Source organism: Anomaloglossus baeobatrachus, assembly GCF_048569485.1.
Source record: "Anomaloglossus baeobatrachus isolate aAnoBae1 chromosome 5 unlocalized genomic scaffold, aAnoBae1.hap1 SUPER_5_unloc_3, whole genome shotgun sequence".
NCBI lineage: Eukaryota > Metazoa > Chordata > Amphibia > Anura > Aromobatidae > Anomaloglossus > Anomaloglossus baeobatrachus.
In genome coordinates, this window is record NW_027441806.1 from 2,720,235 (window position 1) to 2,742,180 (window position 21,946).

The window sequence follows — 21,946 nt, forward strand, 5'->3', positions numbered from 1 at the left end:
AGGTCACTGAGTTCACAGACCTGCATCTCCTAGCAGAAAAATCGCAATTTTTTTGGCCAAGAGATGCAGATTTTGTGCTGAAATTTTTATAGCATATTCCTGCATCCAATCTACACCTCCTGGCAAATAAAACGTGGTGTTTTGGCAGATTTTTTTTTGCTGCGGTTATTGTTATAGGATGTATTGTGTACAAGGAAAAAACTCCGTCATCCCTCCGCCGGTAATAAATACTCTGTTAATGGCTGGTTGCATGTGGGCGGAGACCCGAACTGCCCAATCAGTGACTTCCAACAGGTTCAGGACCAGTCCGGTTCCCGAACTGAACTTTATCTAAAATATAACCGAAAAAGCTGAACCCGAACTTCAACGGGTCGGCTTATCTCTATTGGTGCGTAGCCCCACAAAAAAATAATCCATTGGATATCAGATAAAATACTTTAGTTTTCTAATTACAATAATTATCCTTTGTAAAGGGATCATTTTTATAACATAAAGAGCCCAATTTATGTGGCGGCCACGCCCGATTCATGAAGTGGTGCATGCCTCTTCACTCCGTCAGGGACTAGAGTGAAATTTCTGGCATAGGGAACACCACAGATCATCATGAATTTAAGGACCTGTGGTATTACGCCCCCGTTCCACCCAAACAATGTGTCAGAGTTCCGGGTTTTCCAGTTTTCTTTTGAAAGAGCTTGCCCTTTGTTAACATGGAGTTTTCTGTTCTGTTGCCCTACTTCCTGTCCATCTGTTTAAAAGCTGCCCCTAAAGCTTAGTCCAGTGCCTGAGTATACTCAGGCCATAAAAAGGATTTCGCTGGGGCAATGACTGAGACACGAATAGATCAGCTTTTCTCCATGATTAACTCCTTGCAGCAGGAGATGGAGGCGGTGCAAACTAAGCTTAGAGATGTGGAGGTACAGCTGGGCCATGATCACCAGGTACTGGGTCCGGCTATTCAGGATTTGCAAGTCAGAGTTGAGGCTCAGGAAGCCACCCCCGCTACATCTGTATCAGCTCCCGGTATGCCTAGGTTACCCCCATTTCGTTTCAGTGGTGATCGTAGTCAGTTTCGTGGGTTTGTTAACCAGTGTATACTGTTTTTTGATGTACATGCTGATTATTACCGTTCTGACCGGTCAAAAGTGTTATGTATAATCATGTTGTTAACCTCACGAGCACTGGCTTGGGCTAATCCTATGATAGAGAATCGTGATATCCGTTTAAATAACCTGGATGACTTTTTAACAGCAATGGCGCAAATGTTTGATGATCCTAATCGCCGTGCTACCGCTGAATCGGCTCTGCTTTCCTTACGTCAGGTAAAGCGGTCTGTCGTCGAATACGCCACTGAGTTCAAAAGGTTAGTGGTAGACACCGACTGGGGAAACAATGCACTGTTGTCCGTTTTCAGAAAGGGTTTGTCCGGTACCATCAAGGACGAGTTAGCTCGTGCTGAATCTCCACAGGATTTTGAACTGTTTCTCCAACACTGTGTGCGTATCGATACCCGCTTGACGGAACGCCGACAGGAAAAATGGGCAGCGGTAAACCGGGTAACCAACTTTGCGTTTCCTTCTAGAGAACCCGCTCACAAGACGCCACGGGAGGCCGAGGATGTTCCTAGGCAAGTGGACACCTGGATGCGGTATTTCCCTTGACTTTGATGTCAACTTCACCAAGAACTCGTCTCTGGTTGTCATTGCCCTAACGCAATCGAAATCCTCAGTACATACAGTAGTATTACACCCTGCCAGTTTTGGAGTGAAAATGGCAAAAGCCACCAGAATTTGGCACAACTATGAACTGATCCAAATTTTTGTGACTTTTCAAAGATTTTGTGCCATTTTTTTGGTATAAAAGCTTTGATAAATTGGGACCAGAGCATTTTTAAAAACTTTCACATATCTAGGATGCATAGTGTCATTCAATTGTCCCCTGTCCCTGCTGGGGATAGAACCTATACCAGCCGTATATTACAATACAAAGGGAAGGGGAAAAGAATGCCCTATCACTAGGGAAAGGGGGAAGTGGTGACCCCTGACAATACAGCTCACCCTCACTGCCCTCAGCAACTTTATATAGGTTCTGCACCTGTCACCGAGCAGGAATACCTCACACCACACTAGGCAAACCTTGATCTGGGCCTAAGTAAGGATGGTACGTATGAGCTCTTCGTCAACACCACTAACGCTAAAGGAGACAAATGGAAACAATACAGAGGAAATACAATTGCTACCACCTGAGCCCAGGTACATAGCAAAAGTCAAACAGTCATCTTAGGACTGAGGAGCAGCTACCACAGAAGTCTCAGGAACAACAGGAGGAGACGACCTCTGCAAATCACAGCCAGGAACAACTATAAACTTCACCCAAAGCACCCCAGGGTAAGGTTTCTAAAGGAAGTCAGAGACTGACAACAGAGGAAAAACTGACAGTTTCCCAGAGTCATGGAGTCCACTGCTGTAGAAAATGAGAACTGTCAGATAACAACACGTGCTGCAAATTTCTGGGATTTTTCCAACACTTCTGCCACTGGATTGTCAGCCAGCCGTGACATCTCCGTGACATCCCCTCACTATTTTTGTGAGAAATGCCTACAGCTCTGCCTCAACTCCAGAGGTTCTGAGGAAAAATCATCACATCTAAACAATAGAGAAAGACAGGCATGAAGAATATACATTTACAAGCATTTATTAACAAAACAAGTTTTGAAATGCAATTATATACAATGTGATATACTTCAGAGTTCCTATCTCCAATCTGGGGCTGCTCTTTTAGCAGTGGGTAAATTGAGATTAGTGAATTATCTAAATATAATCTAGTATCAAAACTTTTCTCAAATGTTCATAAAGGCTCTCGAAATACCCAACTTACTAGCAAAGTGGAGCCTGAATTTCCATTTTGTGGGATCTCAGTGTGCAGAGCGGGACCCCACAAATCTTTGCAGCTGCTCTAAGCATGAGAAATAGTTTTCTCAACTACTCCAACGCTGTCACATACTTTTTTAAGGTTTTATTGAACTGCTTAAGGATGCCGCAGAGCTGGGGTCGTAGAGCTCACGCTATCAGTGATCACTGAGGGTTGTGGGATCTCACAACCTGGAAGTTCCTTTTCGGGGACATTAGGGACACTTCTAAAAGTTTTGGTACTGGATTATATTTAAAAAAATCACTAATCTGCGGCTCTTCACTGTTTAAGTAAATAATAAAGGCAGCCACAGATTTGTGATAAGCCCTATTTAAAGGGAAAGTCATCAAACACATTGCACTAGAAACTACGGGATATTACCCCTGTAACAGTGTCACTAGCAGATTCCCCCATAACAGTGCGTCATGACCACATTTTTCCTTCAATCTTTTTCCCTATTTTTCTCCAGCAAAACCTAGGTGTGTCTTATAGTCCAAAAAATACGATAAGTTTAAAAAGAGAGAACATTTTTCTTTCCCTCACCAATTCTTACTTGAGCAATTGTAGCCGACTTTTGGATATACCCTTTGAATTATGATACATCATGATGGCTTCTCCCGTGTGACTCATCTGACAAAAGTACCTCATTAATGAAAAAAACATTTGCCAAATTCTGAAAGCAAGAATGGCTGCTCCTCTCTGTTGGTTTTCTGATGGTCGCAAAGACTTGATTTACCAGTTATACATTTCAATTACTCACAACATGAAAAGGTTCCTTCCCTGTGCGGCTTCTTCACATATTTAACAAGATCTGATTTCTAAGAATAACATTTTCCACCTTCAGAACATAAAAATGGTTTATTTTGTGTGATATTTTTGATGGTAAACAAGACCTGATTTCCTAGTAAAACATTTACCACATTCTGGGCATGAAATTGGCTTCTCCCTTGTGTGAGATCTTTGATGAACAACAAGGTGTGATTTCTCAATAAAATATTTCCCACACTCTGAACATGAAAATGGCTTCTCCCCTGTGTGATTTTTTTGATGTCTAACAAGGTGTGATTTCTGACTAAAACATTTCCCACACTCTGAACATGAAAATGGCTTCTCCCCTGTGTGAGTTCTCTGATGTCTAACAAGATTTGATTCCTGGATAAAACATTTCCCACACTCTGAACATGAAAATGGCTTCTCCCCGGTGTGACATATTTGATGCTCAAGAAGTTGTGATTTCCAAGTAAAACATTTCCCACACTCTGAACATAAAAATGGCTTCTCCCCTGTGTGATTTTTTTGATGTTTAACAAGGTCTGATTTCTGAATAAAACATTTCTCACACTCTGAACATGAAAATGGTTTCTCCCCTGTGTGAGCTCTTTGATGCCAAACAAGAACTGATTTCCGAATAAAACATTTCCCACACTCTGAACATGAAAATGGCTTCTCCCCTGTGTGAATTTTCTGATGGCTAACAAGATTTGATTTCTGAATAAAACATTTCCCACACTCTGAACATGAAAATGGCTTCTCCCCTGTGTGAGTTCTCTGATGTCTAACAAGATTTGATTCCTGGATAAAACATTTCCCACACTCTGAACATGAAAATGGCTTCTCCCCGGTGTGACATATTTGATGCTCAAGAAGTTGTGATTTCCGAAAAAAACATTTCCCACACTCTGAACATGAAAATGGCTTCTCCCCTGTGTGATTTTTTTGATGTCTAACAAGGTGTGATTTCTGAATAAAACATTTCCCACACTCTGAACATGAAAATGGCTTCTCCCCTGTGTGAGTTCTCTGATGTCTAACAAGATTTGATTCCTGGATAAAACATTTCCCACACTCTGAACATGAAAATGGCTTCTCCCCGGTGTGACATATTTGATGCTCAAGAAGTTGTGATTTCCAAGTAAAACATTTCCCACACTCTGAACATGAAAATGGCTTCTCCCCTGTGTGAATTTTCTGATGTGTAACAAGGTGTGATTTCTGAGTAAAACATTTCCCACACTCTGAACATAAAAATGGCTTCTCCCCTGTGTGATGTTTCTGATGTATAACAAGGTGTGATTTCTGAATAAAACATTTCCCACACTCTGAACATGAAAATGGCTTCTCCCCTGTGTGAGTTCTCTGATGTCTAACAAGGTCTGATTCCTGGATAAAACATTTCCCACACTGTGAACATGAAAATGGTTTCTCCCTTGTAGGAGCCTTTTCATGTTCCACATGCCTTCTGTAACTTTTATTTTGCTTACAATTCTGTAATAAATTGGAATTTTGGACTTGTTTGAAAAGATCAGGTGATAAAGCTTTCCAAGGAAGGACTGGAGGTATATCTGGGGCAGCAGCATGCTCTTCATATGTATCATGTGTGATACTTTGATCATCTGTTTTAAATTCTGAAGATATTAGATTTCCATCTGAACTCCTGATATAGTCATCGGCTAAAAATAAACACAATGTTATTATTTTTTATGATATAATTTTGAAAGTAGATTTATTTTTTTAAACCATAACATAAGAAATTAAATTAGGAAACAAATTATTCTGAATCTGTTCTTCAATTTCGAGATTTAAGAGTTACATCTTTGTTAATTCGGACCTCCCATTCCTAGCACCAGTTCTCTGGAATGTGCTACATTAAAAATTCTGATTGATTGTCGCAATGTGACTGTAGAATAATGAGGGACAGGGGGCTGTTATACTTTCCCTCATGCTAGGAGACCTTAGGCTATCCCTAACCTCTGGATTACCCCTGAACGTGGAAGGAAGGAGCAGGAGTATGATGGAAAGACTAAATTACGTACTGGTAATGGGATTTTCCTGAGTCCACGACAGCACCCACGAGAGAGGGATCCGCCCCCTTCAGGACAGGAAACCTACAGATAAAAAGGGGCGGTCCCCCTCCCTCATCAGTTGGTTGCAGAGAAACGGGAGAGGGCAAAGAAAAGGGCGGCACAACACCCCCCCATGCCGGGACGCAAGACCAGAGACCCAGAGGCGAGGCAGGAAGGCCGAGGCGCCAGGCCAGGTGCAAGGCCAGGGAGGCGCAAGGCGCCAGAGGCGCAAGGCAGGAGCGCCGCAAGGAGCAAGGCACAAAAGCGCAAAGCCTAGAGACGCAGGACTAGAATTACAGACCCACACGTCCAAGAGTCACAGAGGCCAAGAGTCACAGAGGCCAAGACGCACAGAGGCCAAGACGCACAGAGGCCAAGACGCACAGAGGAACAGAGGCACAAGGGCCAAGAGGCACAGAGGCACAAGGGCCAAGAGGCACAAGGGCCAAGAGGCACAAGGGCCAAGAGGCACAAGGGCCAAGAGGCACAGAGGCACAAGGGCCAAGAGGCACAGAGGCCAAGAGGCACAGAGGCCAAGAGACAGACACAGAGGCACAAGGGCCAAGAGGCACAAGGGTCAAGAGGCACAGAGGCACAAGGGCCAAGAGACACAGAGGCACAAGAGCCAAGAGGCACAAAAGCCAAGAGGCACAGAGGCCAAGAGACACAGAGGCCAAGAGACACAGACACAGAGGCACAGGGGCCAAGAGGCACAAAAGCCAAGAGGCCCAGAGGCCAAGAGACACAGACACAGAGGCACAAGGGCCAAGAGGCACAAGGGCCAAGAAGCACAAGGCAAGAGGCACAGAGGCACCGAGGCCAAGAGGCACCGAGGCCAAGAAGCACAGAGGCCAAGAGGCACAGAGGCCAAGAGGCACAGAGGCCAAGAGGCACAGAGGCACAAGTGCCAAGAGGCACAGAGGCACAAGGGCCAAGAGGCACAAAAGCCAAGAGGCACAAAGGCCAAGAGGCACAGCGGCCAAGAGGCACAGAGGCCAAGAGGCACAGAGGCCAAGAGGCACAGCGGCCAAGAGGCACAGAGGCACGGGGCCAGGAGGCCCAGAGGCCAGGAAGCCACAGAGGCCAGGAAGCTACAGAGGCCAGGAAGCCACAGAGGCCAGGAAGCCACAGAGGCCAGGAGGCCAGAAAGCTATAGAGGCCAGAAAGCTACAGAGGCCAGAAAGCCACAGAGGCCGGGAAGCCACAGAGGTCAGAAGGCCACCGAGGCCAGGAAGCCATAGAGGCCAGAAAGCCACGGAGGCCAGGAATCCACAGAGGCCACAGCGGCCAGGAGGCCCAGACCAGGAAGCCCCGAGACCAGGGGGTACAGAGGCCAGGAAGCACAGAGGCCAAAAGCATAGAAGCCAGGAAGCACGGAGGCCAGGAAGCACAGAGGCAGGAGGCACGAGGCCAGGAGGCAACCGAGGCACGTGGCCAGGAAGCACAAGGCACAGAGGCAGGAGACACAGAGGCCCGAAGGCAGGAGGCACCGAGGCCAGCAGGCACAGAGGCCAGGAGGCACAGAGGCCCCAGGCCAGGAGGCACCGAGGCCCCAGGCCAGGAGGCACAGCGGACCAAGGCCAGGAGGCACAGCGGACCAAGGCCAGGAGGCACAGCGGACCAAGGCCAGAAGGCACAGAGGCATAGAGGCACAAGACCAGGAAGCACGAGGCGAGGAAACACGAGGCGAAGAGACACAGAGGCCCGAGGCCAGGAGGCCCGGGCCAGGAGGTACAGAGACCAGGAGGCCAGGAGGCCCAGAGGCACGAAGCTAGGAGGCGCAAGGGCCAGGAGGCACAGAGGCCAGGAGGCTCAGAGGCCAGGAGGTCCAGAGGCCACAGAGGCCAGGAGGCCCAGAGGCCACAGAGGCCAGGACGCCCAGAGGCCAGGATGCCCAGAGGCCACAGAGGCCAGGAGGTCCAGAGGCCACAGAAGCCAAGAGGCCCAGAGGACACGGAAGCCAAGAGGCCCAGAGGCCACAAGGCTCAGATGCCACAGAGGCCAGGAGGACACACAGGCCACAGAGGCCAGGAGGGCACAGAGGCCACAGGGGCCAGGAGACACAGCGGCCACAGGGGCCAGGACACACAAGGCCACAGGGGCCAGGAGGCCACAGAGGGTACAGGGGCCAGGAGGCCACAGAGGCCAGGAGGCCACAGAGGGCACAGGGGCCAGGAGGCCACAGAGGCCACAGGGGCCAGGAGGCCACAGAGGCCACAGGGGCCAGGAGTCCACAGGGGCCAGGAGTCCACAGAGGCCGGGCCACAGCGGGCAGAAGGCCCAGAGGCCACAGAGGCCAGGAGGCCACAGGGGCTAGGAGGCCCAGCCGCCGGCCCATGCGGCAGAATCCAGCACCAAAGGCCCGCTCCCGGACCTGAAGCAACGTACCGACCCCGGACTGGTGGTCAGGGGGAAGTGCAGGCAGAGACACTTTCTCCGATCTTCCGTGCACTGCCAATCACCGCCGAGGAGACAGAGCGCGGACGCGGCAGGCGCCGGACACACGTCCCCCCGCATGCACACGCCATGCAGCCGGAAGGCGCAGCCCGCGACACAGGGAGAGGCGCCGGCCTCCGTGCACTGCCGGCGACAGACAGCAACTTACCGACCATGCGGCGTCCGGCTCAGGAAGGAGGGGTCCACGGGCTTCACCAGGAACCTTCCCGTTCCACTCCCCCGGAAGCGCTCCTGTGCACTTCCGGGTCACGGCAGCAGAGAACGCGCGCCGACGCGGCAGGGCCCCCCCTGCCGCGCACGAGCAGAGCAACCCGGAAGAAGCAGGCACGCTCACGTGCAGGCGTCATTTCCCCGGAGGCAAAGCCGGACCAAAGGAAAGAGGACGAGGTGCACCGGAGGACGGAGTCCACGAGGGGAGCTCCACCGACCGTGCTTCTGGACCCCGAGCTCCGCCGTTCCCTCGGAGACCGCACGGACTCAACCGGACCCAGGTACTGTAGGTTCCTCTCCATGCAGGACAGGAAACCAACTGATGAGGGAGGGGGACCGCCCCTTTTTATCTGTAGGTTTCCTGTCCTGAAGGGGGCGGATCCCTCTCTCGTGGGTGCTGTCGTGACGAAAGGAAAATATAGATTAAGACAGATGGGAAAACCAAAATTCAGACACACTTCAAACTCACAGAAATAAACAGTGAGAGACTAAAGGAGAAAAGCAAGAGCAGGAAGGCAGAAACAAAAAGACAAGGGTTAACACAACTGCTCACAGCAATAATGCACAACAATCACTAGTTTGTATCACAACACCTCACCAGACCTGTATAGGTAAACTATAGCTGGCATTAATGGAATAGTCCAGCCAGCATATACAGAAGGGGAGCAAATTATACTGACTCCACTACAGCATGTGATCAAAGAGATTAACAAGGAGCCCAGCAGAGTATTATGCCTGCTTTACACGCTTCAATAAATCTTTCAATCCGTCGACGGGGTCAAGTTGTAAGTGACGCACATCCGGCATCGTTCGTGACGTATTTGCGTGTGACACCTACGTGCGATCAAGATTGAACGCAAATACGGTGATCGCATACACGTCGTTTATTCCTCATACATTGGATGTTTTGTTGCACGAACCTAGTCAATTGAAACGTGTGACATCCCTCATATGATTGTGATGTCTGAGGCTATGTGCGCAGGTGTGCGCTCTGCACCGCAGCTTTAAAAAGGTCCGCTTCAGAGCGCAGCTGAAAAGCTGCGTTCTGAAGCGCCTCACAATGTCTGTCATTCACTAATCTTTGTCAGTCGGTCACTATCTCTGTCCCTTTCTCTCTGTCCATGTCAGTCTATCCCTCTTACCCCCTCTCATACTCACCGATCCCCGGCGCGGCGCTGCACAGCATTCACACTGCTGCGGCGGCTTTTACTATTTTGAAAAAGCCGGCCGCTCATTAAACAATCTCGTATTCCCTGCTTTCCCCGCCCACCGGCGCCTATGATTGGTTGCAGTGAGACACGCCCCCACGATGAGTGACAGGTGTCTCACTGCACCCAATCACAGCAGCCGGTGGGCGTGTCTATACTGTGCAGTGAAATAAATAATTAAATAATTAAAAAAAACGGCGTGCGGTCCCCCCCCATTTTAAAACCAGCCAGATAAAGCCATACGGCTGAAGGCTGGTATTCTCAGGATGGGGAGCTCCACGTTATGGGGAGCCCCCCAGCCCAACAATATCAGCCTGCAGCCGCCCAGAATTGCCGCATACATTAGATGCAACAGTTCTGGGACTGTACCCGGCTCTTCCCGATTTGCCCTGGTGCTTTGGCAAATCGGGGAAATAAGGAGTTAATGGCAGCCCATAGCTGCCACTAAATCCTAGATTAATCATGTCAGGCGTCTCCCCGAGATACCTTCCATGATTAATCTGTAAGTGACAGTAAATAAACACACACACACCTGAAAAAATCCTTTATTATAAATAAAAAACACAAACATATACCCTCGTTCTCCACTTTATTCAGCCCGAAAAAGCCCTCCATGTCCGGCGTAATCCAGGATGATCCAGCGTCGCATCCAGCTCTGCTGCATAGAGGTGACAGGAGCTGCAGATGACACCGCCGCTCCTGTCAGCTCCACGCAGCAAATGAAGACAGCTGCGCGATCAGCTGAGCTGTCACTGAGGTTACCCGCGGCCACCGCTGGATCCAGTGGTGGCCGCGGGTAACCTCAGTGACAGCTCAGCTGATCGCGCGGCTGTCTTTATTTGCTGCGTGGAGGTGACAGGAGCGGCGGTGTATTCTGCTGCTCCTGTCACCTCCATGCAGCAGAGCTGGATGCGACGCTGGATCATCCTGGATTACGCCGGACATGGAGGGCTTTTTCGGGCTGAATAAAGTGGAGAACGAGGGTATATGTTTGTGTTTTTTATTTATAATAAAGGATTTTTTCGGGTGTATGTGTTTATTTACTGTCACTTACAGATTAATCATGGAAGGTATCTCGTGGAGACGCCTGACATGATTAATCTAGGATTTAGTGGCAGCTATGGGCTGCCATTAACTCCTTATTACCCCGATTTGCCAAGAGCCGGGTACAGTCCCAGAACTGTCGCATCTAATGTCGCATCATGAAGATTCACGAATTACACTAGGTATGGTACCAGAAGACGGTTAACAATGAACCCTGGAGTGTCCGTACATGATACAGGCATCTTTCCTAGTGTTTAACTGAACCGAACCTCTTGAGCCCCATTGAAACCAATGGCAGGCAGACACAAACACATTATAAATGTACACATACAGTTAATAAACATTGCCATAACACTTACCTGTCCCCGCGATGCGTCCTGCACTCCCGCCGCTTTTCCTTTCGATAATCGCGACCTCCTGGTAACCAGCACTGATGATAGGACCTATCGTGACGTCAAAATAGCATGTGACCAGTCACGTGTCTATTATCTCATTGGTTACAGACTGGTCACATGGCTAGACGTCATGCTAGGTCCTGTCATTGCATCTCTCCGGTACACGGTGCACGTTTATCTCCGTGTACCGGCGACATGCTCTGGCACACGGTCGACTCCCTGTTCCGTTATTCAACGGCTGCCACAGCCGGTCAATAACGGAGATCACCGTTGCTATAGCAACCTGCCTGTCAGCGGTGACGTCACCACTTACAGCCAGCAGCTTCTGGTCACTCACGGAGTAAAAAGACTGCACGAGGAACAGCAGCGTCTTCTTCCCATGCAGCGCTGCTGATGTAGCAGAGCTGCATAAGTTGAAGGAGAAAGAAGACAGAAGACCATGGATCGTGGAGGGATAAGAGGGAGTAATAAACATGGAGTCTCTAAGTGTGGCTGTGTTCTTATTTCTATTAAAATATTTTTTCTCTGTGTGGTGTCTTTTTTTTTAACCCTTTATTGGAGATTCTTAATGGCCGGGTCAAACTTGCCTGACATTAAGAATCTCTGGCTTAATACTAGCTAGTAAAACAAAGCTAGTATTAACTCATTATTACCCAGCGAGCCTCCGGCATCAGGGCAGCTGGAAGAGTTGGATACAGCGCCAGATGATGGTGCTTCTATGAAACCGCCATTTTCTGGGGCGGCTGCGGATTGCAATTCGCAGCAGAGGGGCCCAGAAAGCTCAGACTAACCTGTGCTGCGGATTCCAATCCCCAGCTGCCTAGTTGTACCTGGCTGGACACAAAAATTGGGCGAAGACCACGTCATTTTTTTTTAATTATTTCATGAAATTCATTAAATAATTAATAAAAAAAAGGGCTTCCCTATATTTTTGGTTCCCAGTCGGGTACAAATAGGCAGCTGGGGGCAGCCCGTAGGTGCCTACTGTACCTGGCTAGCATACAAAAATATGGCGAAGCCCACGTCATTTGTTTTTTAATTATTTCATGAAATTCATGAAATAATTAAAAATCGGGCTTCCCTATATTTTTGGTTCCCAGCCAGCCGGGTACAAATAGGCAGCTGTGGGTTAGGGGCAGCCCATAGGTGCCTGCTGTACCTGGCTAGCATACAAAAATAAGGCGAAGCCCACGTAATTTTTTTGGTGGGCAAAAAACTCCTGCATGCAGTCCTAGATGGAGTATGCCGAGCCTTGTAGTTCTGCAGCTGCTGTCTGCTCTCCTGCATACACTAGCGAACGGAGCATGCTGAGCCTTGTTGTTCTGCAGCTGCTGTCTGCTCTCCTCCATACAGACATACTGCAGCTGCGGAACTACAAGGCTCAGCATACTCCATCCAGGACTGTATGCAGGAGTTTCCCCCCCCCCCAAAAAAAAATAATTATGTGGGCTTCGCCATGTTTTTGTATGCTAGCCAGGTACAGCAGGTAGCTACGGGCTGCCCCCAACCCCCAGCTGCCTATTTGTACCCAGCTGGGAACCAAAAATATAGGGAAGCCCTTTTTTTATTATTTCATGAATTTCATGAAATAATTAAAAAACAAAATGACGTGGGCTTCGCCCAATTTTTGTGTCCAGCCAGGTACAACTAGGCAGCTGGGGATTGGAATCTGCAGCTCAGAGTGCCCAAGCTTTCTGGGCACCCATGCTGCAAATTGCAGTCCGCAGCCGCCCCAGAAAATGGCGCTTTCATAGAAGCGCCATCTTCTGGCGCTGTATCCAACTCTTCCAGCTACCCTGAAGCCGGGTGGCTCGCTGGGTAATAATGGGGTTGGGGCTAGCTGTATATTATCAACTGGCCCTAAGCCCGAAATTCATGGTGTCACGCCAATATTAGACATGGCCACCATGAATGTTTAGTACCGATAAAAAGAACCACAACACACAGAAAAATATTTTTATTATAAATAAAACACAACACAATTAGTGACTCCATCTTTATTGAAATAAAGAACCCCCCTCTGCAGTAACCCTGGGTTAAGGGTCCCGCGCCGTCCAATCCGGATCCAATATCTGATCGGTCTGCTGGAAGGCAAAGCGATCAGATGATGTGTCAGGTTCAAGGGCCTGAATCACATGACACAGCAGCTGATTGTATAAAAGCCGTTTATACAATCAGCTGATGCATCAGTGCAAAAAAAACAAAACAAAGTACACACTTCAGTGCAGACTCCTGTCCGACAGCATCAGCTGATAGTTTAGGCGGTAAAAAGCCAGCCAAACCGCTCGACTTATAGTGTAAGCTGATTCCGTCATGTGACCGCATCAGCTGATCATCGCCAGGTCTGAGGAAGAGAAAAAGAGAAGAGAATCGGTGATCGATGAGTAGCAAAGGGAGAGGGATTGTGCTGGGGATGCAGGACGCATACAGATAGCAACATGTGCACATAGCCTTACTGTGAAAATCTACGTTTATGGTGATCGAACCGTTGTCGAACCTAACTCGAACTGTCGAGCTTTTAGCAAAAAGCTCGAGTTCGATCTCGAGCACCCCCCAAAATCACTCGAACATGAAATTGGCGAACCTCGAACATCGCTCAACTCTAGTCAGAAGTCGTTTGGCTAGTCATTGGTGTCTTAATGACCTCTACCAGCTTCATGATTGCTACTGGATTAAAGAAATGCAGCCCTACGAACTGATCCTGCCTAGTTGTGGAGTTGGCTATGTCAGTTATTACCAATAAGAATGTGTTGCTGGCAAATATGGTGTGTTCTGGTGCAAATTTGTCCAGTGTCTTGATTAGTGCGTTTTTCACTTCCAAGTTTTTTATCATGGCTTCCACCACCAGATCATTGCTGTGCACCACGGCCGCTGGGTCTGTGCTTGTGCTGAAGTTTGAGAGGGTTTTGCTGATGAACTGTGAAGCAGCCTCAGGCTTGTCCGCAAACATCTTCTTAGTGACCCTTTTCCAGCTGTCTACAATACTTTTGGCAGATTTTTTTCAAGATGTCATCAGTCTCGTCCACTAAAACAACAGTGTGTCCGGTTGCTGCAGCTACCTGCGCTATCCGGACACCCATCAGGCCTCCTCCGATCACAGTCACGTGCTTTATAGTCAGCTTCTTCGCGGTGGCACTGGAGGTCATACATTTCACTATGAGCTACCAGCAAGAGGAGGCCATGCCTGCTTGTACTGCTGGGAGCTGAAGGACATGCGAGTGATGTCAGCACAGCACGCCGTGATGATTTAGTCGCACAATCTTTTTCACAACTCTGTGTTGCACAAAAAAATTGATTGAAAAGTGATTTCTGACAAAATTCTGGCATATTAATTTGAAGGATCAAGGTCTAGGTGTCAAATCTCCTTCTGTAGGTGTCTCCAATCCTTCCAGGGTAGTTTGCCAGTAGTTCACATTCTCTAAAGCAATAATTTTATTACATATTTTTTGGTAGTTTCAAAATTTGGTATTTCAGTGTGCGGCTGTAACTCTTTCTTTTCTAATATTCAGCTACATCTACACACACACACACACACACCAGCCTGTCTCCTCTTCAGCTTTCTACTCCTGCAATTAAGAGACCTTTGGTCACATGACGCGATGTCAAAAGAAGGGTATTTTGTTACTTACCGTAAATTCCTTTTCTTCTAGCTCTTATTGGGAGACCCAGACGATTGGGGTATAGCTACTGCCTCCGGAGGCCACACAAAGCACTACACTAAAAAGTGCAAGGCCCCTCCCCTTCTGGCTATACCCCCCCGTGGTATCACGGGTTCTCCAGTTTTAGTGCCAAAGCAAGAAGGAGGAAAGCCAATAACTGGTTTAAACAAATTAACTCCGAGTAACATCGGAGAACTGAAAAACCGTTCAACATGAACAACATGTGTACCCGCAAACAACAAAAACATCCCGAAGGACAACAGGGCGGGTGCTGGGTCTCCCAATAAGAGCTAGAAGAAAAGGAATTTACGGTAAGTAACAAAATTCCCTTCTTCTTCAGCGCTCTATTGGGAGACCCAGACGATTGGGACGTCCAAAAGCTGTCCCTGGGTGGGTAAAGAAATACCTCATGTTAGGGCTGCAAAACAGCCCTCCCCTACGGGGGTGTCACTGCCGCCTGCAGGACTCTTCTACCTAAGCTGGCATCCGCCGAAGCATAGGTATGCACCTGATAATGCTTGGTGAAAGTATGCAGACTGTACCAGGTAGCTGCCTGGCACACTTGTTGAGCCGAAGCCTGGTGTCGTAATGCCCAGGACGCACCCACGGCTCTGGTTGAGTGGGCTTTTAGCCCTGAAGGAACCGGAAGCCCCGCAGAACGGTAGGCCTCTAGAATTGGTTCTTTGATCCATCGAGCCAGGGTGGCTTTAGAAGCCTGCAACCCCTTGCGCGGACAAGCGACAAGGACAAAAAGTGCATCGGAACGGCGCATGGGCGCCGTGCGGGAAATGTAGATTCTGAGTGCTCTCACCAGATCTAACAAACGTAAGTCCTTTTCATACCGGTGAACCGGATGAGGACAAAAGGAAGGCAAGGATATATCCTGATTAAGATGAAATGAGGATACGACCTTAGGGAGAAACTCCGGAATGGGGCGCAGCACTACCTTGTCCTGGTGGAACACCAGGAAGGGAGCCTTGGATGACAGAGCTGCCAGCTCAGACACTCGCCGAAGCGATATGATCGCAACGAGAAACGCCACCTTCTGTGACAGGCGAGAAAGGAAACTTCCTTCAGAGGTTCGAAAGGCGGCTTCTGGAGAGCAACTAATACCCTGTTGAGATCCCATGGATCTAACAGCCGCTTGTACGGGGGTACGATATGACAGACCCCCTGTAGGAACGTGCGCACCTTAGAACGACGTGCTAGACGCTTCTGAAAAAACACGGATAGTGCCGAGACTTCCCCCTTAAGGGAGCCGAGCGACAAGCCCTTTTCTAACCCCGATTGCAGGAGGAAAGAAAAGTAGGCAATGCAAATGGCCAGGGAGACACTCCCTGAGCCGAGCACCAGGTTAAGAAAATCTTCCACGTTCTGTGGTAGATCGTAGCAGAGGTGGACTTCCTAGCCTGTTTCATGGTGGCAACGACCCCTTGGGATAATCCTGAAGACGCTAGGATCCAGGACTCAATGGCCACACAGTCAGGTTCAGGGCCGCAGAATTCCGATGGAAAAAACGGCCCTTGGGACAGTAAGTCTGGCCGGCCTGGTAGTAACCACGGTCGGCCGACCGTGAGATGCCACAGATCCGGGTACCACGATCTCCTCGGCCAGTCTGGGGCGACGAGTATGACGCGGCTGCAATCGGATCTGATTTTTTGCGCAGTACTCTGGGCAAGAGTGCCAGAGGTGGAAACACATATGTGAGCCGGAACTGCGACCAATCTTGCACTAAGGCGTCTGCCGCCAGAGCTCTGTGATCGCGCGATCGTGCCATAAATGCCGGGACCTTGTTGTTGTGCCGAGACGCCATTAGGTCGACGTCCGGCACCCCCCAGCGGCGACAGATTTCCTGAAACACGTCCGGGTGAAGGGACCATTCCCCTGCATCCATACCCTGGCGACTGAGGAAGTCTGCTTCCCAGTTTTCTACGCCCGGGATGTGAACTGCGGATATGGTGGATGCTGTGTCCTCCACCCACATGAGGATTCGCCGGACTTCCTGGAAGGCTTGCCGACTGCGCGTCCCTCCTTGGTGGTTGATGTATGCCACCGCTGTGGAGTTGTCCGACTGGATTCGGATCTGCTCTCTTTCCAGCCACTGCTGGAAAGCTAGTAGGGTAAGATACCCTGCCCCGATTTCCAGAACATTGATCTGAAGGGTGGACTCCTGCTGAGTCCACGTCCCCTGAGCCCTGTGGCGGAGACAAACTGCTCCCCACCCTGACAGACTCGTATCTGTCGTGACCACTGCCCAGGATGGGGGTAGGAAGGATCTTCACTGTGACAATGAGGTGGGAATAAGCCACCATTGCAGAGAGTCCTTGGCCGTCTGGGAAAGGGAGACTTTCCTGTCCAGGGAGGTTGACTGCCCGTCCCATTGGCGGAGAATGTCCCCTTGCAGTTGGCGCAGATGAAACTGCGCAAAGGGAACTGCCACCATGGCTGCCACCATCTTCCCTAGGAAGTGCATGAGGCGCCTTAAGGGGTGCGACTGGCCTTGAAGGAGAGACTGCACCTCTGTTTGCAGTGAACGCTGCTTGTTCAGCGGAAGCTTCACTATCGCTGATAGAGTGTGAAACTCCATGCCGAGATACGTTAGTGATTGAGTCGGTGACAGATTTGACCTTGCCAAATTGATGATCCACCCGAAAGTCTGGAGAGTCTCCAGCGTAACATTCAGGCTGCGTTGTCATGCCTCTTGAGAGGGTGCTTTGACGAGTAGATCGTCCAAGTAAGGGATCACCGGGTGTCCCTGAGAGTGCAAGACTGCTACCACTGCTGCCATGACCTTGGTGAACACCCGTGGGGCTGTCGCCAGACCGAATGGCAGGGCTACGAACTGAAGATGGTCGTCTCCTATCACAAAACGTAGAAAACGTTGGTGCTCCGTAGCAATTGGCACGTGGAGATAGGCATCTGTGATGTCTGTTGAGGCAAGGAAGTCTCCTCGAGACATTGAGGTAATGACGGATCGGAGGGATTCCATCCGGAACCGCCTGGCGTTCGCATACTTGTTGAGCAGTTTTAGGTCCAGAACAGGACGGAAGGAGCCGTCCTTTTTTGGAGCCACAAAGAGATTGGAGTACAAACCCTCGCCCTCGTTCCTGAGGGGGGACAGGGATCACCACTCCTTCTGCTCTTAGAGCGTCCACCGCCTGCAGCAGGGCATCTGCTCGGAGGGGAGGTGGGGCCGTTCTGAAGGATGGAGTCGGAGGACGAGAACAGAACACTGTCCTGTGCACGTGAGCACAATGTCCGTCACCCACCGGTCTGTGACCTGTGGCAGCTAAACGTCGCCAAAGGCGGGGGAGTCTGCCATCAACCGCGGATGCGGAGAGAGAGAGAGAGAGCTGAGAGACATGAGGAGACCGCCGTGGTAGCGGTTCCTCCGGCTGCCTTCCTTGGGCGTGATTGAGCCCGGCCGGAATCTGAGCCCGTCTGAGGTTTTGTAGCCCTTTTGCACGAGGACAATTTGGACCTGCCCGAGCTTGGGAAGGACCGAAACCTCGACTGTACGTTTAGGACAGCATTAATAGGGTAAGTCGCAGTGCAGACATTACGGGGTTACGGACGCCTCTGCGGTACAGATGTACATGTGCTCAAGGCCAGCTGCGCAAGAACAGCTGAAAAGGTTAGGTTGCCTATACGGCTGTGAATGCCGGAGCAACCGACACGCCGATAGCCTCCTAGACAGATTTCAACCAGAGTCCATCTGTCTGTGAATGGTATCTTTAATTGAAGCCCCATCTCCAGTGCAACTATGGCTCTAGACGCAAGCCTGGAGATTGGAGAATCCACCTTTGGACCCTAGGTCCAGCGCTTGACCACGTCAGGGGAAAAGGGATAACGTGTATCTTAAAAACGTTTGGAGAAGACGCTTATCTGGTAAGCGTGGTGTTTCTGGACTGCTTCTCTGAAGTCAGCGTGGCCAGAAAAATACTCAATATCCGTTTGAGATACTGAAAAGGGACTTCTCCTGCTGTGAAGCTGACTCCTCCACTGGGGGAGCTGAGGGAGAAAGATCCAACCTTCCATTGATGGACGCTATAGGATCATTCCGTATGGCGTTACCATCCGGTGTATCCGGATCGATAGCGATGTCAGGATCAAAGTCCTGGAGAGCTGCCTTATCATACAGAGAGTCCTCCTGGGACCCCCCCGTTCCAAATGAGGTTGGTCAGGAAGATTGCCCATGGCCTGTCTGGACTGCAAGTCTCTATCTTATGACAATATATCTGTCGAAACTGCAACTCCGTCCCTGTCCTTGGACAGGGATGACAGGTGGTTTCTTTGGCCACGACTAGTAGAGACCCCGGCAGACGAAGTGCTAGAGACCCCGGCAGACGAAGTGCTACAGGGGAGCATGCACACAATGGGACGGTGTCATGAACAGCATCCCATGTAGTAAAAACAGCACTGAAAATCTGTGTTGCTTTTTTGCCGCTGCCGACTAGCCATCTAGAAGTATATAGCCAAGATTGGTGACCGTACAGTGCAATGTATAGCATACAGGCATAAAGTACAAATGAACACTGCAGCACAAGCAATACAAGCAGCATAGAAGCCTGTGCCCTGGCACCTCTGCTCTTCTGCTGCTGTAGACTAGTCATCTAGGGGAATATAGCCCAGAAGAGTGACCATACAGTGCAATGTATAGCATACAAGCACAAGTACAAATGCCCACTGCAGCCCATGCAATACAAGCAGCATAGAAAAAAACCTGTGCCCCAGCACCCTTGGTTTTCTGCTGCTGTAGTCTAGCCATTCCAGGAGAATATAGCTAAGACTAGCGACTGTACAGTGCAATGTATTACAAGTATAAACACAAATGAACACTTCAGTACGTGCAATACAAGCAGCCTAGAAAGCCTGTGCCTTAGCACACCTGCTTTCCTGCTGCTGATGTGTCGCTCTCCAAGCGGGCATATAGCGACCTATGCAGTTAAAATACACATGTACACACTGCAGTATATATTGGGGTCAGCACTATGAGTGCCGCTTACCGCCCGCCTATAAGCGGGTGTATGGTCGCCACCGTCCTGCCTGGTTGCCGAAAGTCCGAGCTCGGACTGCAGTAATGGCTGCCGGCGTCTTCCCCAGCTCGTGTGAGGAGGGGCGGGCCGTGGGTGTGCCCCAAGTCAGAGCGGGAATCCGGCGTCCGACAGTGTGCAGTGAGAGGGCTGGAGCATGTAAATAAAGCTCCAGCCCTCGGCGCTGCTGATTGCTCAGCGTCTGTCTCCTTCCCTGAGTGACAGGGAGGGGGCGGGAACGAAGCGGCACTAGGCCGCAGAAGCCGGGGACTGGATTTATAAGCGCCGCCGCCGTAAAAGCGCGGTCGGCGCCCAGTCCCCGGCGAACTACAAGTCCCAGCCGCGCCGCCGCTCCCGGAGCGTCCGGCGCGGTAGTTCCCAATACACAAAGTCACTCAGCAAAGCTGCAGTGACTGTAACCCTTTACTGTCCCCGGCGCACTAGCACACCCAGCAAGTCTGGAGTGTGCTGTGTCTGTGTGTCCGGGGACACAGAGTACCTGTAATGGTGCAGGGCCATGTCCCTGAACGGTACTCCAGCTCCGTATCCAGCAGGTTCAAATGGGTCTGTGGATGGAGCCCGGCGTCAGAGCTTTGAGGCCGGCAGGATCCCACTTCCTCAGAGCCCCCCAGGGGGATGTGGAAGGAAAGCAGCATGTGGGCTCCAGCCTCCGTACCAGCAATAGGTACCTCAACCTTACAACACCATCAACGGGTGAGAAGGGAGCATGCTGGGGGCCCCATATGGGCCCTCTTTTCTTCCATCCGAAATAGTCAGCAGCTACTGCTGACTAAAATCTGTGGAGCTATGCATGGATGTCTGACCTCCTTCGCACAAAGCTTGAAAACTGGAGAACCCGTGATACCACGGGGGGGTATAGCCAGAAGGGGAGGGGCCTTGCACTTTTTAGTGTAGTGCTTTGTGTGGCCTCCGGAGGCAGTAGCTATACCCCAATCGTCTGGGTCTCCCAATAGAGCGCTGAAGAAAGGTTCTTAAGCAGTCCTATAATCGGCATATAAACACTGGGGCCTCTAGGAGAATGGGGGCCCTGTGAAATTGCCCAGTTTGCTCTCCCTTTCCACTAATACCAGTCCTGCATGCCAGCCTGTGTCCTGTTCAATTCTTTTAGACTCCAGCAATTAAGAGACCTTTGTTTACATCATGTCACATGACTTCATCAAAGGTCCTTAAACAATCAACCTAAGAATACAACTGATGGGGTCCCTAAGAGAGTGGGGTTCCTGAGACATTGCGCAGTTTGACTCCTCCCAACTCCTGACTGTAACTAGGGCTTATTTTTAGGGAAACAGGGTATTCATGAACCCTCTGCAGGTCTTTGAGTTGCCTTCATAACAACAGAGAAGACACTAGAAGCAAACAGCAGAAGAAGAAGAAGCAAAGAAAATACAGCTGAAAAAACCCAGAGCAGAAAGTCTAAAAATGTAAACACAAAATTAGTGTAGAAAGTACATGAGTAGATATCTCTTACTGGATAGAACTGGAGGAAACACATCCCGAGGAACATCGGGATCTTCTTGGTTACAGTCCTGTGGGAGAAGAGGACGGGGACATCTCTCTGGTGTTGTCCTCTTACTGGATAGACCTGGAGGAGACACATACAGGGACTGAATTCATTCCTTACATACAGATAATTATAGGCCGTGTGTATTTAGTCCTGTCTATTACCTGGTGATGTGAGGGGCCGGGGAACCTCCATCATGACGTCCTTGTACAGATCTTTGTGTCCTTCTAAATACTCCCACTCCTCCATGGAGAAATAGACGGTGACGTCCTGACACCTTATAGGAACCTGACACATACAATGATACCAGAAATATCTAAAAAAACTGACCCGCACATCCAACAAATGTGAACAGGTGCTAACTGAAAAAACATAGTAGCTATAAATGCAAACAGTTACACACTGAAAAAGCCAAAAATAAACTAGGGAAAATATGGCACTGCATTACTGCAAAAGAGAGATACAGTGGTACCTTGCTTAACGAGAACAATCCGTTCTGGGACTGTGCTTGTTAAACAAGGTACTCGTTCAGCAAAGCAAGATTTCCCATAGGAAATCATTGCAGTGCTGACGATCCGTTCCACAACGGGTTAAATGTCCCATCCTGGTCCCCTATTCTGTCATTCCACACATGTACAAACACACATGCACACGCACATACTACATGC

The 21,946-nt window shown here is 49.7% G+C and overlaps 1 protein-coding gene across 2 annotated transcripts in view; it reads right to left on the minus strand.

Annotated features, from left to right (window-relative positions):
- Window positions 1-2,699: 2,699 nt before the first annotated feature.
- The window catches only part of LOC142259168 (uncharacterized), a 112,859-nt gene continuing 93,612 nt past the window's right edge, over window positions 2,700-21,946 (minus strand). The window contains exons 1-3 of one of the 2 annotated variants that reach the window (XM_075331672.1): window positions 21,443-21,550; window positions 21,246-21,359; window positions 2,700-5,357 (exon numbers count right to left, since the gene is read on the minus strand). In XM_075331672.1, coding sequence (XP_075187787.1) covers window positions 3,766-5,357; window positions 21,246-21,359; window positions 21,443-21,527 — 1,791 coding nt within the window. In that variant the 5' untranslated portion in view covers window positions 21,528-21,550 and the 3' untranslated portion in view covers window positions 2,700-3,765. Of the gene's footprint in view, window positions 5,358-21,245; window positions 21,360-21,442; window positions 21,551-21,946 lie in introns of those variants that run through there. The other variant, XM_075331673.1, reaches the window with a different exon arrangement.